Consider the following 17640-nt stretch of genomic DNA (forward strand, 5'->3'; position numbering starts at 1 on the left):
TTTTGTGTGCAAGTGTGGTCATTCTTGGTCTCTGGGCATTTACTTCTGACTTGAATTGTGGTAATCTGGCCACAGCCCTTCTTCAGGAGTTGAAAACAGTCAGAAAGGGGAAGATCTGCGCTGATCATCCTTGAGATGGCAATACTGTCTGGACCACTGCACAACCCACAGGGGGTCTCTGCACATGCATGGCCAGAAATGAAAGGGCAGTTGGAAAAGTGGGATTGTGGGTCAGGGTAAGGGGGATAGGGATGTTAAAAGTGGAGGCTTTGGAGGCCGCTGGGCTTTAGTTGGAACTCCCACAATGATCTTTATTAGCCAGGTCATCTTGGGCCCGTCACCCAGCTCATCTCTGAGTCTTACTCTGCTCACCTATAAAGGGGGCTGACATATCACTGGACTGTGTGATGGCTAAATACCATTTATAAACCCCTGAGTATCATGCCTAAGCCATCGTGAGTGCCCAGTAAGTGGCTACCCAACAAATACATCATCGTTTAGATGTTTCCCCTTGGAACTTCTCAACCATACTGGAGAGAATTATCAGCCTCATTTCAGGACTTCGTGTTGAAGAGATTGTCTTATTGCTGGCCACCTGCTATCAGGCAGGCTTTATAAAGTGTATGTTGTCTCAGTGTGGACATGTGTGATGTTTTTTCTCTGGATTCTACTCGGCTTTTAGGGATCAAATGTTCTGCACTAGATTCTTGGCTTGGTTCTTTCCCTCCCACCTTTTGCTAGTACTTTGTGCCAGAACAAAGAGTGGCTGCATCATGAAGCGAAGCCATTTGTGTGAAATGAATGCCCACTTTTAATTAAAAGTGGTAAATTTTGCTCAGCCAATGGTGCAGAGCAGGGCCCACTATTGATCTTCCTACCATGTAGCAAGGAGATTTAACGTGTTTCTTATTGCCGATTTTAGAAAGTCTGGATTCTGAATATGGGAAAACCCACTGCTTGGTGGGATACCTCTCAGGATTATATGCAACCGCTCAGACATTTTAAAGGCTGCCGTGGCCATGCACTTGAAGTTACAAAAGAAAATATCTGTAAGGATTCCAGCAGCCAAGAAAGGTGCACCGAGGCACTTGTTCTCAGTGCCTGTGAGTCTGAGCAAACTCAGCCTTTTTGAGGGGCTGTATTCAAATGACCATGTAGCCTTGGTGCTCTGGTGGGGGTATCAGTGAAGGCAGTCCTCCCTGCCCTCCTAGTTCATCAAGAAGAGCTGTTCATTTATCTGGCACGTAGTGAGGTTCCTGGTAAGGTTTCACGTGCAAAAGGAATTCTGTTGTTACCGATAGAGACTGTTAGCATCCTGCATCCAGATCACAGGTGCCTCAATAGCCCCTCTGGCTCACTGGGTCTGAAGACATTCCAGGCAGCACAGGATAACACTGACTCAGCCAGCACAGCTGGATCGTAACATCACCTTTCTCATTTTTGGAATTGTGTGTCGTTTCTCACAAGCACCAACTTTACTTGGTATATGTGAGCAAGGAGAACAATTTATTTGAACTAGGTTATTTGGATAGTATTATCAAAACACAGGATAGATAGATAGAGAAGGGCATGGACTTAGGGCCCAGCATAAGAACCCGATTACCAAAAATTTGGCCCATTTGCCCCCTTTAAAGCGGTTTCTAAAAACTCATGAACAGCACAGAGTTTCCAATGACAGATGGAACAGCATATTTCCAGGGGACAAATTGAGATAAATTGTTTTTCCTCCCTAAACTGAATGAAAAACATTGAAGTCAAATGTGGCTGTTTTTTCTTGGAAATATGCCTTCCCTGAGTGTCTCTTAAGGAGAGACAGACTTGAACAATTTCGGCAGAAGATCATTTCAAAGGTTATTCCATAGAGATGTGACTACAAGTTGGACAACGTGAGGGCCTCTGAGGCCTCTAATGGTAAGATTTCTCTAGAAAGTTCTGACCCTATTCTTGTGCCACCATGGCCCTACTGTTTATGCTATTTTTATTAGTTACATGGTTATCTTATATATTTAGCTATGTGCCGTTCAATATTTACTACAGGAATGGAGCTTTGCTAAGCATTTTCGGTCATTATTTCATCTACTGCTCAGGACCATGTTCTGAGGTAGAGTATTATCTTTGATTTGAAGGTGAGAAAAGAAGGCTCAGAAATGTAAAATGCTAGACCCAAGAAAATCCAGCAAGGTGCAATTCCAACCCAGCCCTTCCTGAGTTAGACCCTCCTGTCGGAACACTGAGACCACACTCGGACACGTGGGGAATGTTCTCTCTCTTCCAAAGAGAGGTTGGCTCAATCATGTCCCTGGTATGGGAGGAGGGTCCTATACCTGTGATGGCCTCCACAACAACAGGTCGAGTGCTGCGGCCCCTGACCTTGCCACGCAGGGTGACCGTGTAAGGGGTACTGGCCCGGAGGCCTGGGACTTCCACGGAGCGTAGGCTGCCAGGAACCGTGAGACTGTGAGCTTCCTCGGCCTGGTCAGCCTCCCGGACTGCAATGACAAACTGCTCATAGAGCCCCTCGGGGGCCGTCCAGTCCAGGCTGAGGCCATCCCAGCGAACCTCGGTCACTGTGAGGTTTCCCAGATCTGGAACCTCCTCTGCATAAGGACAAAGAGTTGCTGAGTTACTAAAAAAGGTAATTGTGTGCTAGGATTCAGGTGAGATGACATTTTGGCTGAGGTTGGGATGAGTTGTCTGGTTAGTGTTGATTACAGATGCATGATTTACAGCAGGTGTAGAGCACACTATGTTGGCACTAAAGCCAGGGGTTTTCTGTTCAGTCTCCGGGAATGAAAGATAGTTCTAGGAATTGTTCATAACTCCATTCTTAACATATAAATGGGGCTTTGGGGGAATCTTTTAGTGTGTTCTTAAAATGAGCTCAGACCAATTTTTTTTTTTTTTTCCCACTTGCAAACTGTGTTTTCCAACTTCTTAGCTGTTATGACTGAAAACTTGCTTTGAAAGAAAAGTCACCTCCCACTTTTGTAAGGGAAGAGTAGGTGGAATTTTCCATGGAATTGGCTAACATGCTACACTCGGACTTGGCCAAATAAGGGATATGACATTCGGATGGGAGCGGGGATGATTCACCGGTGTTCCCCAATGTGGCAGGGGCTGAGCCCAGCTTACAGCAGGAAGAGCTTTGATCCCTCCTGAGCAGAGACAAGGGGAGGAAGTAAATTAATGAACCAGTCTAGAATACCTGTCAAGACTTCAACAGAGAGAGGAGTCGTGCTGAATTCCTGCGTGACCCCACGGATGGTGATGTTATAATGAGTGGCTGCTTTGAGCCCAGGCAGGTCCACGGACCTCAGTCCTCCGGGGACTGTGAAGTTCTGGGCTGCCTCTACTGTATCAGTCTCCTGCACCTGAATGAAAAACTGTTCATAGGCTCCTTCCGGAGCAGTCCAGCTGAGTTTGAGGGCATCCCAGCCCACCTCGGACACCATGATCTCTCCCAAATGGGGAGTTTCCCCTGGAGAAGGACAAAGAACTAGTTTAATGATCAAATCACACAGCAAGATCCAGGGAGTCTTGAACACAAGAACAGGCTTTATATTACTTAAAAATATATGACTGTCTTAATAAACATGCAGCATGCAGCTATTCCTCCTAAATTTGAGGAATAGAACAAAGAGCATGAGGTATAGAAAAATATTTGTCATCTTACTTTACTAAAGAACTGTCCTAACCTTCAGTGGACAAGGAGATTAATTTTGTGATTTTTTTTTCCTTTTAAGTATAATGTCTTAACATCCCTTGCCAAGAGGGAGCCTGTTTGTGAAGATAAAGATCCTTGCCTTTGGGGCTGTGTGTATGGTCCCCAGGCAGGGCTGTGCACAACTCCAAAGGGTGTTGTTCACATGGGTTGTGGTGTCAAAGGTACCCCTGGAGTCATGTAGCCTGATGGCTTCCCTCCATTAGACACCATGGTGCCATAACTTGGGGCAGAATGAGTCCATTCAAAAGCAAGTTGTGTCTGGGGCACCTGGGTGTTTCAGTCAGTTAAGTGTCCAACTCGATTTCGGCTCAGGTCACGACCGTACAGTTTGTGAGTTCAAGCTCCACATCAGGCTCTGCACTGACACTGCACAGCCTGCTTGGGATTCTCTCTCTCTCTCTCTCTCTCTCTCTCTCTCTCTCTGCTCCTCCCCCACTTGCACTCTTTTTCAAAATAAATAAACTTAAAAAAATTTTTTTTTTAAAGTGAACTGTGTCTGGTTATGTGTTGTGTCTGATTATCTGTGGGTAGTTTCCTGTTAGGAAAAGCAGAAGCTAGAGACAGAAGGATAAGAGGTACCTGTGGAGGCCTCAGCAGAGAGCACTGGTGTTCTATAGCCCCGGATCACCCCATAGATGATGACTCTATAAGGGGTGTTGGCCTTGAGGCCCGGGATGTCCACAGCCCGCAGGCTGCCGGGCACTGTGAGGTTCTGAGCTGCCTCCATCCTGTTGGACTCCTGCACCTGAATGACAAAGTGCTCATAGGCCCGGTCAGCTGCGGTCCAGTTGAGTCTGAGGCCATCCCAGCCAACCTTGGTCACCGTGAGGTTTTCCAGTTCAGGGGCATGGTCTGAATAATGACAGAGATGGGTCAGTTAAGCCATTCCTCAAATCCCTCTCCTTCTGGGAACCCAGAAATGGCAAACCCATTGCCAATGCTGAAAGTCCTGCGGTGGGAGCCGGGGCAGGGCCGAGTGCCGCGTTTCTGCATCCCCGAGTGCTGCTGTTGCCATCAAAACATCACCAGAAAAATCAATGTAATACTTATTTTGCCTTGTGGCATATTTGGGTGTATCTTGTGGAAATGGTATATTCCTACTGACCAGTGTCCTGTGAATATAGAAAACTCTACATACCCAGATTAGGAGTGCTCTAGGCTTCAGTTTCCATTTTGGAAAGTGTCTCTCATTCTAAGGATGAGGTCATAAGGAACAGCCTTCTGCTATTCTCAGGATTCTTGGTCTGAGCTGCTCAGCCTTCTGTATTTTGAGAAAATGCGCTCCTCTTAGATTCCCTTCCTTCTCATGCTTCCTCAATCTCCTCCGGAAGGTCTGTTTTACAGTCTCTGTGTTGGAATTTTTGTCCGTTTCTGAGGCTCAAATCAGTTCACATAAACTACTTCAGAAAGATCAGAGATAAATTAACCACAATTCAAGGAAGGCATACTGAGGAAGGCGAGGAGTCTTTGCAAAATCGTCCCTTACTGGATGGAAAGACTAAGGCCTGGGAGGAACAGAGCTTATTAAAGCTCAATTAAAATCAAAGGTGCCATCTTCATTCATCTCCTGAACACAAAAAGTACAATAACAATGCACCTGTCTGAATATGCCTTCAAGGTGATAATTTGCCCAGGGCTGAGCTTAAATGGGCTTTGCAATGACCTAGGAAGAAAGGATTTCCTCTGGAAATGGATCTTGTAAACAACAGAGCAAGAACTGCCTTGAGCTCATTTAAAAGGACAAATTGTTTCTGTGTTTATGCCTCACATTGGCTGCTAGTTTCAAATGGACCCTATGTCCATTAAAGCACACTTCTAACCTGAAAATCCTAGCTCGAAATTTGATTGAAGGGGCGCCTAGGTGGCTCGGTTAAGCGTCCGACTTCGGCTCAGGTCATGATCTCATTGTCTGTGGGTTTGAGCCCTGCGTCAGGCTCTGTGCTGACAGCTCGCAGCCTGGAGCCTGCTTCGGATTCTGTGTGTCCCTCTCTCTCTGCCCCTCCCCTGCCTGTGCTCTGTCTCTCTCTTTCAAAAATAAAATAAACAGTAAAATTAAAAAAAAAAGAAATTGAAGATATCCTTTCTGAGGGATTTCTTTTCAAGAATCTATTTAATTCAGACTTTTCCAAGTTCTGGGGAAAGGTTCTTCCTAATGTTTTATATTGACAAAGCTTATCCTCCTTCAAATCTTGTTTGATCCAGAACAGGGGTCTGTAAACTATGATCTGAGGGTCAGATCTTGCCTGCTGTCTATTTTGGTAATGAACTGCTAACAATGGTTTTTATATTTTTTAATGATTGGGGGAAAAACCCAAAAAGAATATTTCATGACATATGGAAATACAAATGAAATTCAAATTTTGGTGTCATAAATAAAGTTTTGTTGGAACACAGCCATGCTTGTTCATTCATGTATTGTTGATGGCTGCTTTGTGCTACAAAGGCACTCTTGAATAGTTGTGACAGAAACCCTACGGCCTGAAAAGTCTAAAATATTTACTATCTGGGCCTTACAGGAAATGTTCACCATATCTGATATTGAACTACATCATACAGGCTCCTCATTTAACCCAAATTCATACCCTGAAGCTCACCCAGAACCTCGTAGCAGTTCTTAACCACAAAAACGTGATCTTGATGAGAAAGAGAGGACCTATAACTCAAAGTGATCTATCTGGTTTTGGAGAAAGAAAGGGAGAGTCACTCATCCTTAAGCCCACTGGCCCTTGGGAGGCCAGGAGCAGTGCTACACAGATAAAACAGTTGTCTCCATGGTCTTGGGATTTAAGCACAGCTAAAATCAGAAGTGCATCCTTTCCAAATATTCTAGCAGTCTTCATGCATAAAAAACAATCTAAGCAACACATTAAGGTTAAAGAAATTAATCCTATAGCCCATAAATGTCCCCTCTTACCCTACTTCCTTCTTTTTTCTCCTCCTTCTGTCAAAACTGCTTGTCAGGAACTTCGCTGACATTGACGATTTTCCCCTTTATGTGAATTAAATCACTGTCTTTCCTTCTCAGGTAACTGCTTTTTAAGTTGTCTCTCTAATTCTGACATAAAACTTTTTCTTTTCCCATGAAGACAATGTTAGGAATCAGGTTGTGGGGGGCGGGGGGGGGGGGGGAGGCAGGTGAGGGGAGTTCCCTAATTGAGACAGGCAGGAGGTGATTATGGTTTGTCTGTGAAAGCTTTTGCAGTAAAGACGGATGGAGAGAGCACAGGAGGGGATCCACAGTGGGGAATGTCTTTTTCTGAGAAGAACCATCTTCTTTGGATCGGCTTTTTTATATGCCACTGATACTATTATACAACACCCCTTGCATCCTGCTTCATCTTTTCATACAGTTGACAGAGTAATTTTCACATAATGTCATGTTGCTCAGTAAATAGTAATAATCACGTGGATAATACTTCCACCAAAATGTTTGACTATTCTTCCACTTTTTTTTTTTTTTTTTGGCTAAGCAAATCAAGAAAGAGTATCAGTTTATCTTTAGTGAGCAGTCTGTGAGTGTTTCCATAATGGGTGATATCCGTGCGCCCGCAATCTCTCATTAAATCAATGCTAGTCAGATAAGTAAAAGCTGTAACTTTCGCTGAATAAACTTGATTGAGAAATTAAAGGGAGAGAGATAATAATTATGAAATTGGAGGGAAGAATATGAATAAAAATACATCAGACAATAGTTGAGGTTGGGACCAAAAGGCTTCACATAAATGCAGACTCTACATTTCAGCAACAAACGACACACTGGTGGGCTCACTGCCCCAGAAGCCCGGTGTTTCCGCTGTGGAGTTGCACGCTGGATTTCTTGGCATTTCTTTATGAAAAGGCAGTTGTCTTCTTCTTACAGCTGTGCACTGGCATCTACCCTCTGAACAATGTCAGTGGGCCTGGGAAATCAGAATTTCGAAATCCCAATTCTATGCTCATGGTGGGTTGACCAGCTGGCCTGAAGGAATTTCTGGCTGTCCTAACTTTAAACCTTTAGATGTGCCAACTTTAAATCTTCCACCATCTTGAAGATGGTAATTACCAAGTGCTGGCTGATTAGGAATTCACTTTTAGTGTTCATTAATGGGAGACCGTGATTCTCCCACAGCGGGGGGATGGCCAAATTCAAGCCCAAGGACCCCAAAGGGTAGATTTAATTGCTTTGATCTCATCTTGAAAAGTCAAGATAATTAAAATTAAAAGCCTTGCCTGCCTGAAAACTTTTCAGTGACTCTTTATCACTGTCAAGAATGAAGCCAGAGCCCCTCAACACAATATTCACTGTCCCTTGTAGACAGTCTCTGATGATGTCTCCAACCCCATACCTAGCTGTTCTCCCCTCCATCATACAGCAGGACTGGATAGCTTATGTTTCACTAATGTGAAGTTGCTCATGCCTTTGAGTTTCTCACATGCTGTTCCTCCTGCTGGAAATGTCATTACCCCCTTCTGCACTTCCTTCTCCTTTTCCTTTTTGAGGACTCAGCCAAGTATCACATCTTCCGAAGAGCCTTCTCTGATACCCTTCCTCCCCTTTGCTTGGGTCTGGAATGGGTAGTTGTTTCTGCTCCCATAGCTTCCCACACTTCCCTCTCAAACAGACTAGCTATATTCTTATAATTTGGGTTTGGGTTCTCTCTTTCTCATTGCAACATGCATCGTTTCTTGAGGAGAGGGGTTGTGTCTTCCTGTTCTATATACCAGCATTGCCTGACCCATAGCAGTCAAGTAATACATATTTGTTGGATGGTTAAATATTTGAATAAATTTGGTTTGCTCCATGAAAAAATAAAAATGGCATCGCAGCAGAATGTTCTCTGTTACTTGCAGCTGTGACTATAAGCAAAATTCCACCTTTCTGCTTCCCAAACCCTGGAGAATTACTGGAGTATCATTGTTGAGTCTTATGCTGGTATGGAAAGATGCTTTATTGGCCTTGTGTTTTACATATTCTGTCTGCTTTGTCCTTTACTGCTTATGGCAAATTCATGGCTTCCACTTTAAGCAGGGCTCTTATTCTGAGATTAAGCAGAGTGTATTCTGAGTTTATCAGAACATAAAGGTCGGGTTAGGCATGGGGGAGAGGCCTTGAACACACTAATTTTCTTCAACACTAACAGGGATAGTATCTTTCTCCTCCTCCCTTCCTTCCTTCCTCTCTCCCTCTCTCTCCCTCTCTCTCCCTCTCTCTCTTTCTTCCTTCCTTCCATCCTTCCTTCCTCCCTCTCTGTTTTTTTCTTTCTTTCTCTTTCTCCCCCTCCCTCCCTTCCCTTTCTCCCTCCTTTCTTTCCTTCCTTTTGTATCCAGAGTAAGCTTAATTGAGGACAACAGAATAGCCTCCCTTGCCTTAATCCTAAAGGTATAGCATTTGGGCTGTTATGCAAACGTGGAAGGAAAAGACCAAGAAGTTCAATGGAAACACTACCCCTCTGGAGTAGCTGGGGTCCCCGAATGCTCATGAAGCACACACAGTGTGCTTGGCTGTGCCTAAGGCAATGGGAATGCAGCACTGGATAAAAAGAAACAGAGTCTTTACATTCTGGTTGGTAGTAGGAGGCAGGTCATAGGCAAATAAATGAATTATTGAATGGTATCAGACCAGGTCAGTGTCATGAGGAACTCTGGAGCAGCATGAAGGGCTAAATCAGGATGGGAACATGATTTCACACTGGTGGCCAGAGAAGTCTACTGAGATGACACTTGAGTTGAATAAAATGAGGGAGATGCCAATGAATAACTGGGAGAGGAGTGGCATTTAGGCAGCCGGTATAGCATGTACAAATGCCCTAAGGTAGGAGCAGGCTTGGTATACTCAAGGAACAGCGAGAAGGCCAGGGTGACCACAGTGAAATGCATAAGGGGACAAGTGGTGGGAGGGTCAGAGAAGTTGGAAGGGCCAAATTCCGTAGGGCCATGTGGGCTGTGGTAGGGTCCTTGGATTGTATTTCAGGTGTGATGGGCAGTTAGCTTATGCATACTTTTAATTTGGTGCTGCATCAATTCCACAGCTAGAGCTCCAGAATTCTCTGTGGGAAAAATGCTTTAGGGGCAGCCAATTCCACATCTCCATAAAACCCACAGATAATGAACAGCACTTCAGACTGCTGCTCTTCAGAAATCTGTGATGCAGAACTGGGAGTTCCTTTCTTCTGAGGTTTGAACCTGAAGTCCTTTGACATTTTGGGACTCACAGCCACAGGGAACACTTGCCCAAGAGCGCCCACTGTATCTGTTTCTTTTTTCTTTCCATATGTATGTTCTTCCCATATGGACAAGGCCAAGTGCCTATACTTGTACTTACACATACTCCACAACCGAGACCTGTTGGTCTTTATGGGTCTGTGCAAGAGCTTCCCCCCATTTTAAGCCTTTCGTGATGCCCAGGAGTCACTGTGTGCTTCTGCTGCACCCTCTGTACCCCCAACTCTAGAAAGTCGAGTGTTGTGTTGTTGTCTGTCAATCTGTTTATCAGCAAGTTCCTTGGAAGCACACATATGTCCTAACTGATCCAGTAGCCACAGAACTTAACTCATGGAGCTCAGTAGCAGTACATTATTGAGTGAGGAAATGTAGGAGACTTGAAAACATAGAATTCAGGAGAGGAAAGAAATGCCCACCTAACTTTTAAGAAAATTAAATTGTTCTATGGAGAAAGCCATAGGGAAAAATATTATGGAGATTGTGGAGGAAGAGCCAATAAAAGGAACTTTGCCCATTTTACTGAAATGAAGGACATCTTTAAATAGACAACATGATTTTTTGGAAACTGTATTAAGAATGCATGGCTGCGGAAATGAAACCACTGAGCCTTTGGGATGCCAAAACTGGGCTCTTAGTCAGAGACAAAGTAATTCAAGCCTGTGGTTCACTTAAAAGCTTTCATCTTCTTGAGCGGCTGAGGCCTGGGGCTTCCCCACTGGAGACAGGAGATAACCTAGCTCCAGCCAGGGGGTAAAATGATTGAGGGGAGATAGGAAACTCTTTGATATAGCATTTGTCAAACCCAAGGAAAGGCAAAAAGAGAGACGGGAGAGAGAAAGAGAGGCAGAGAGAGAGAGAAGAAGGAGAAGGAGGAGGAGGAGGAGGAGGAGGAGGAGGAGGAGGAGGAGAAAAAGAAGAAAAGAGGAGAAAGAGAGGAAGAAGAAAAAAGAGAAAGAAATGCTTTCTCTCTTGTTTTTCTGATTCTCTTTTGTTTTGCTGTCTCTTGACACCTCATGACAAGTTCATGTTTACAAATCTGAAACATTCAAATCTCTACCATAGAATTATTTCTTTTGGATTCTATTTTGCTCTTCCCTTCTCTAGGATTAAATTGTCCCTCCAGAGCATCCTTAAGGATCATCACATAGCTGGGTGGGAAGCAGTACATGCACAGAGTCCATAGAATCGACCACCTGAGCTCACTTTAGACTCTCTGAGGAGGCTGATCTTTTTCTACCAAATAGCCTTTCGCTCTCCAACAGTTTTATGTGGGCAGTGACATGCTGAGACAGAAGACTACCTTTCCTAGACTTGCTTATAGCTAGGAGCAGCCTATGAACTATGAGAAATCAACGGTGAGGTTTCCAGAGAGACTCATCTAGGAGGTACTCCTCCCTTTTGGTTCTCGTTCTTCCTCCTCCATGCTGCCCAGAACACGGATGTGAAGGCTGTACTGCTAGAGCCAAGGACTAAGAATGGTGGAACAGAAACAGAGAAAAACCCAAGTCCCTGCTAACTTGGACCTGCTATGCCATACCTGAACCACCTAGGCTCAGATTTATCTTCTAAGAGAAGATATCAACTTCTGTTTTGCTTAAGTGACTGCTACTTGAGTTCTCTGTTACACGTAGGGGAAGGTATTCATTCACAAATGACAAAGACTCTTCAAGGCATATCCAAATTTGCCCATCATTACAACCCCTTTTCTGATTTTCGAGATTGAGTTGGAGTAATATCTCTTCCCTAAAACTTTCTCTGGCTGCCCCTGGTTCTCCCATTCACCCCCTTTCCTTGACTGCCTTCCATCCATCTAACATTCTAGTTGGTCTCCCTCACAGACAGGGAGCAGGAGCCCATAAGTGAAAATAACAATGCTAAGTATGTGACCCACTAGTCCCTCAAATATCAGCACAGTACTGTGTATTCAGTGGGCTCTAGATAAATACTAATTAAATCAAGACTAAAGAACATTACTTTCAAGCCTTATAGAATTAACATTTCTGCCTATACCTCTTTGAAAAGTTTGGGGCCAAAATTATATGCACATATTTTTCATGTAGGAAGAATGGATGGTTTTTCTGATCGTTTTTTCAACTTAGCCACTGAGGAAGGGTGGCAGCAGGTACAAAGAACAGGATAACTGGGGTGGAAGGGACACTGGAGATCAGGATTTAGCAAACCAAGTTGGCTTGACGACTAGGGGAAAAGAGAAAATGGGAAGGGCGCTGTGAAAGGCTGCTCAAAGGACCATATGCAAATTTTCAGGTAACCTTAGAGGGAAGCAAAAGACCTGGAATAAAAACATTAGTGGGAGGGGTGCCAGGCTGGCTCAGTCAGTGGAGCCTGCAACTCTTGATCTCAGGGTCGTGAGTTCAAGCCCCACATCGGGTGTAGAGATTACTAAAAACAATAATAATAATAAATACGTTTAAAAAACATTTAGTGAGAAATAACCGAAGAATTATTACCAACGTCATGGCCATCTTGAAAAAATAATGAAGTGCAAAGTAAGTTATCGTTAGGCTAAAGAGAGGGGGGACAAAAAAAAACCCCAGAAACAATTTGAAAGAGTCTGTAAAATGCACCAAATTAATTTTAAAAAAAGAACCAAAGACAAACACCAACCCTGATGCTTTAAGTTCTCCTAGGAAGAAATATTTAGCAAGCACTAGTGATTTCCCAGCAGGAAGACTTTGCCGAATCAGCTGACAGGGGAAAGGTGGGGAAGTGGCTCCTTCACAGTGTTATTTATGTCGAGGAGGCATGAGGAGAGACAGTTGTGCGTTTTCTCACTTGGGTTTCCCTTATGGAGACAGGCCGACTTAGGGGCCTGCAAACCTCGGAATCAACAGAGGGTGTGGAGGGAGCTCAGAGGCCGACCTCACCTGTGGACGCCTTCACTCGCGCCGGCTTGCTCTTGTGCCTGCCCTTCTCGGCTGTGAGAAGGATGGTATATTCCTGCCCGGGTTCCAGGCCTCTCAGCACATGGGAGGTGGCATCTCTCGGAAGCTGCACCTCCACCGGCTGCCCTGAGGGAAGGCTATAGTTGAGGCGGTAGTGGTCAAACTTGGCAGAAGGCTTCCTCCAGAGCAGGGTCAGGTTGGTCTCCGTGGTTTCAGAAACCCGGAGGTCCCTGGGTGCATCCATGTCTGGGAGGAAAGCAGAGAGAGATGAACATTCCTCAGGCTGGGAGGCTGGGCTGCTTCTGGGGCTGGAGGGCAGCTCTGGGCTCCAATCCCCGCTCTGCATACAGGGGCTGGCTGGCTGTGGGTGACTTTCCCCTCTGAGCCTGGGTTTTCACTTTTGTCAACTGCCGCTGAACGTTGCCTTGGCATTTTGGAAGATTAAGAAGAATACAGTGGTACATCCATACCATGAAGTACTACTCCATTAAAAGCATCTAAAAAGAACTAACTTTTAAATAACTTGAATGGACCTTGAGAGAATGACGCTGAGGGAAAAAGCCAATCTCTGGAGGCTGCATACTGGGTGAATCTTTATATGTAGCATTCTTGAGATAACATTACAGGGATGAAGGAAAGAACAGGGATTTGCCAAGGGTTAGGGAGAGGGAGAGAGAGGGAGGTGCCTGCGGCTACAAAAGAGGGGACAAAAGCGATCCTACTGATGGACTATTCTGTGTCTTAAAGACACCGGTGGATTGGGGTGCCTGGGTGGCGCAGTCGGTTAAGTGTCCGACTTCAACCAGGTCAAGATCTCACGGTCCGTGAGTTCGAGCCCCGCGTCGGGCTCTGGGCTGATGGCTCAGAGCCTGGAGCCTGTTTCTGATTCTGTGTCTCCCTCTCTCTCTGCCACTCCCCCGTTCATGCTCTGTCTCTCTCTGTCCCAAAAATAAATAAACGTTGGAAAAAAAAAAAAATTTAAAAAGACACCGGTGGATTAAAAAAGCTGCTGATGATAAAATTACGTACAACTAACTACACACACATACAAAAGTGAGTGCATGTAAAACTAGTGAAGTGTGCATAAAGTTGATAGCTTGCATCGATGTCAGTTTCCTGGTTGTGATACTATTCTAGGATTACGCAGCTTTAACCCTTGGGGATCTCTCTGTGATATTTCTCGCAATAGCATGTGAATTGACAATTAGCTCGAAATAAAAAGATAAAAAAGAGTACGTGTGTGCAAGTGCTTAGCATTGGCTCCTGCATAAAGAGGAAGCTCCATGAGGCACGATCTATGTTCTCTCTGTACACCAGACCCTTTTTCTTCATGGTGCCTGGGGGAAGTAAGGAGGAGGCTGGTGGAGAAGTGGAGGGAAGAGTTTCCTTTCCTTTCTTTCTTTTTTTTTTTAGTAAATTTTCCAGGAAAAAAAAGAAAGAAACTTGTGGAAAGAACCAATGGCTTCACATCACACCGCTCCTTACCACCCTCATCCAGAGCCTGGAGCTTCAGGATGGAATGGATAAGAGCAAAGTCTGTCTGAAACCGTGTTCCTGCCACTCCTCATCTGTGGGACGAGGGTACATAATAAAAGTCAGGTGTTTCCTAAGAGAAAACCCCCCAGATGTGTTTGGATTGGTTCATGGTTTACCAAAAAAATGGAAATGATTACCAACTTAAAAAGGTTTGCAGGTTTCTTATAAACTCTGGTTCCAATTTCTCCTAAAAAATTCTTATTCCCCTCAGTATCATTGAGATGTGGCGTGCTTATGTTACTTTGGAATTAGACATCTGGGCTGGATGATCCTAGGGGTCTCTTTCTCCTCTGTGCGTCTACTGTTTCTTTCAAAGTAGGTTTTCTGTCTCCTGGGCCCTAGCGTGTCTGTATGCAGGAGCCCAGTGGTGGTGGGGATCCAGGGGCATCTCACCTGTGGCCGCATTGATGGTGGCCGGATCGCTCTCCTTGTCGGCCTTCACGGCAGACACTCCGATCCCATATTCAGTTCCCGGCCTCAGACCTAAGTGAGAAAGAATGTGCAGGTCGATATTATTCAGCCCCAAACTGGAAAGACTTTCAGAGGATCGGAAGAATGGCCCTGAGCTGCCTGTCGCTGGAGGCCGTGATTTCTCAGTGTCTGGTATGTTCTACAGACTGAGTCACTGAATTCCGAGTGAGAGAGGTAGCTGGGAACCGCAGCGTTTTCTCCTTGTGGAGGGCTGCAAAATAGGGACACGTGCCCCATGGGCCCGCTGGGTCTGGGGTGCGCAGCTCACCTGTGAGCGTGGTTTTGGTTGTGGTTTGCTGGCTCCTTGGCACTTCCACCTCAGCATGGTCACCTCCGGAGATGGGCGCATACTTAATTCTGTAACTGTCAACGGCTGCCTTGCCATTCCTCCACTCCAGGGTGATGCTGTTGTCCGTCTGGGAGACGCGACGGAGATTCCTGGGAGCATCCAGGCCTGTGTGGAAGAGGAAGGGACATTTATATCACAAACACTAGGCACCAGGAGAGTGGGAGTCTGACAGTTCAAGCTGAACCATGAAAGGCACCTACCCTTGGAGAAAAACGACAGTATCTCCCCCACACCCACCTGTACTGCTGATGCACAGATGGAAACAAATACTGCATGAAGGGCACCTCTCCCCTTTACTGATGTGTGTGATACTCTAGTCATGCATGCGCTCCCCAGATTTTGTGCTTAAAAACAATATAAACAGAAACACACAAATAAGGTCTGTGAGTGTAAGTAAGAACTGGTTTGTTGTGCCCATCGCTGCACTTCTAATAAGTCACACAGAGCTCACTGAGCTCCGAAGAAAATATTTATTGAATCAGTGATTGATTGACATCTTGGAACTTTTAAAAGGCTGCCACAGCTAGGAGGTTATAGGCCTCTGTCATTCATGCTTTCCATAAACTGTACTTTATTATGAAAATATTTATTTGAATTTTATTTTAATCAGCTTTTGTCTGAGACTGTCAGACCAGCAGCATCTTCTATGTATGCTTTTCTTTTTATTTTATTTTATTTTTTTTATTTATTTTTATTTTTTAAATTTTATTTTTAATGTTTATTTATTTTTGAGACAGAGAGAGACAGAGCATGAATGGGGGAGGGTCAGAGAGAGAGGGAGACACAGAATCTGAAGCAGGCTCCAGACTCTGAGCTGTCAGCACAGACTCCGACGCGGGGCTCGAACTCACAGACCGTGAGATCATGACCTGAGCCGAAGTCGGACGCTTAACCGACTGAGCCACCCAGGCGCCCCTATGTATGCTTTTTATTTTTATTTTTGGAAGGTTATTTGGGTACAGTTTTTTTTTTCTTTGAAATATTACTCTCTAGGAGCACCTGGGTGGCTCAGTCGGTTAAGCGTCCGACTTCAGCTCAGGTCATGATCTCACAGTCTGTGAGTTCAAGCCCCATGTTGGGCTCTGTGCTGACAGCTCAGAGCCTGGAGCCTGCTTCTGATTCTGTGTCTCCCTCTCTCTCTGTCCTTCCCCCACTTGTGCTCTGTCTCTCTCGCTCTCTCAAAAAAAAAAAAAAAAAACATTAAAAATATATATTACTCTCTACAATATTTTAGAATAAACACTTAAAGGAATGAAGTTTCCCTTTCCATTGTCCTACTGTGAAAGGAGCCTGGAAGGCACCCTAGCATGGAGTGAGAGAGGAGTCACAATCCCTTCCTGGCTGTTCACAGGTGAGGGCCCGTTACCTGTCGTGAAGGTCTCTTTGGCAGGGTTGCTGGACATGTCACCCCTGCGGGAGATGAGGGACACCTCATACTCGGTGTCTGGCTTCAGGTTCCCAATGGAATACTGGTTCTCATCATGTGTGAGATCGATGGTGGTGCGGTCGCCGGGCACGTCTTTGATTCCGTAGGAGAGCTCGATGCCATCAATTTCGGCCAGGGGCTTGAACCAAGTGATCAGAGCGGTGGTGTCTGTGACATCTTTCACCTCTATCTGGCCGGGGGCATCCAAGCCTGTTACAGGCAGACAATGGAGTGGTTTCAGAGACTGGGGCCAGGGCTAGGGGCTGAGCAGAGAGGGGCTTGCAGACATCCAGATCCACTCCTGAACAGGTAGGTGTATACTGACCTTCTGACCTTTTTTTGTCTTTCTGAGTCTCAATTTCTTATTTGACATGCTATAAATAGGGATGATGCCAGCTACCTTGAAGGATTTATTGGGTTTTTTTTTTCGCACATTAAAGGAGATAATGCTCACAAAGCATCTAGCACAGAGCCTGGAGCATGGCAGTTACATGATAAATGGTTGTAGCCCTGTTGTTATTATCAGTACGGTTCTCTTAAGTTGAAGAAACATGCTTAGGGCCTATTTCATTGGAAAACAAACAAACAAACAAACATTGATTTAGTTTCTCTGGCTTTTTAATTAGGCAAAACTGCCTGGATGGTTGATGACTTCTCCATTAGAATTATGGAGCCAAAAAGTGAGGCCACCCCTAGCTTGGCCAGGTATGGAGAGTCATTTGTGATGAAACACTCCACACAGAAAGTCACAGCCATCCCAAGCCTCGCCATCTTTGTGCCTTTGTCTCAGCTCTCCTCCCACCCCACCCACTCTGGTGTTATTGTGTTGTGCTGTGTGTGTTGTGTTGTTGTGTGGTGACAGCAGGCGTGACATGCTATTTATTTCTTACCTCCTGGCCTCTGCCCTTGCTTTTCCTTTGTATCTTCTTCCTGAGATTGCCTTTCCCCCTCCAAAAAAATCTCCCATTCAGCTTTCAAAACCTCACTGATATGTCCCTTCCTAACGAGGGCCCTGTTTGACCCTGTTGTA

The 17640-nt window shown here is 45.0% G+C and overlaps 1 protein-coding gene across 10 annotated transcripts in view; it reads right to left on the minus strand.

Moving 5' to 3' along the window:
- The window catches only part of TNC (tenascin C), a 95241-nt gene that overhangs the window by 37734 nt on the left and 39867 nt on the right, over positions 1-17640 (minus strand). For 4 of the 10 annotated variants that reach the window (XM_086683837.1, XM_086683829.1, XM_025930064.2 and 1 more), the window contains exons 7-13: positions 16551-16820; positions 15104-15289; positions 14758-14847; positions 12811-13074; positions 4304-4576; positions 3206-3478; positions 2325-2597 (exon numbers count right to left, since the gene is read on the minus strand). In XM_086683837.1, the coding sequence (XP_086539963.1) occupies positions 2325-2597; positions 3206-3478; positions 4304-4576; positions 12811-13074; positions 14758-14847; positions 15104-15289; positions 16551-16820 (1629 nt within the window). The remainder of the gene's footprint in view (positions 1-2324; positions 2598-3205; positions 3479-4303; positions 4577-12810; positions 13075-14757; positions 14848-15103; positions 15290-16550; positions 16821-17640) is intronic. The other 6 variants (XM_086683830.1, XM_086683832.1, XM_086683833.1 and 3 more) reach the window with 2 other exon arrangements.

Source organism: Puma concolor, chromosome D4, assembly GCF_028749965.1.
Source record: "Puma concolor isolate L17-30 chromosome D4, mPumCon1.1.hap2, whole genome shotgun sequence".
Classification (NCBI taxonomy): Eukaryota; Metazoa; Chordata; class Mammalia; order Carnivora; family Felidae; genus Puma; species Puma concolor.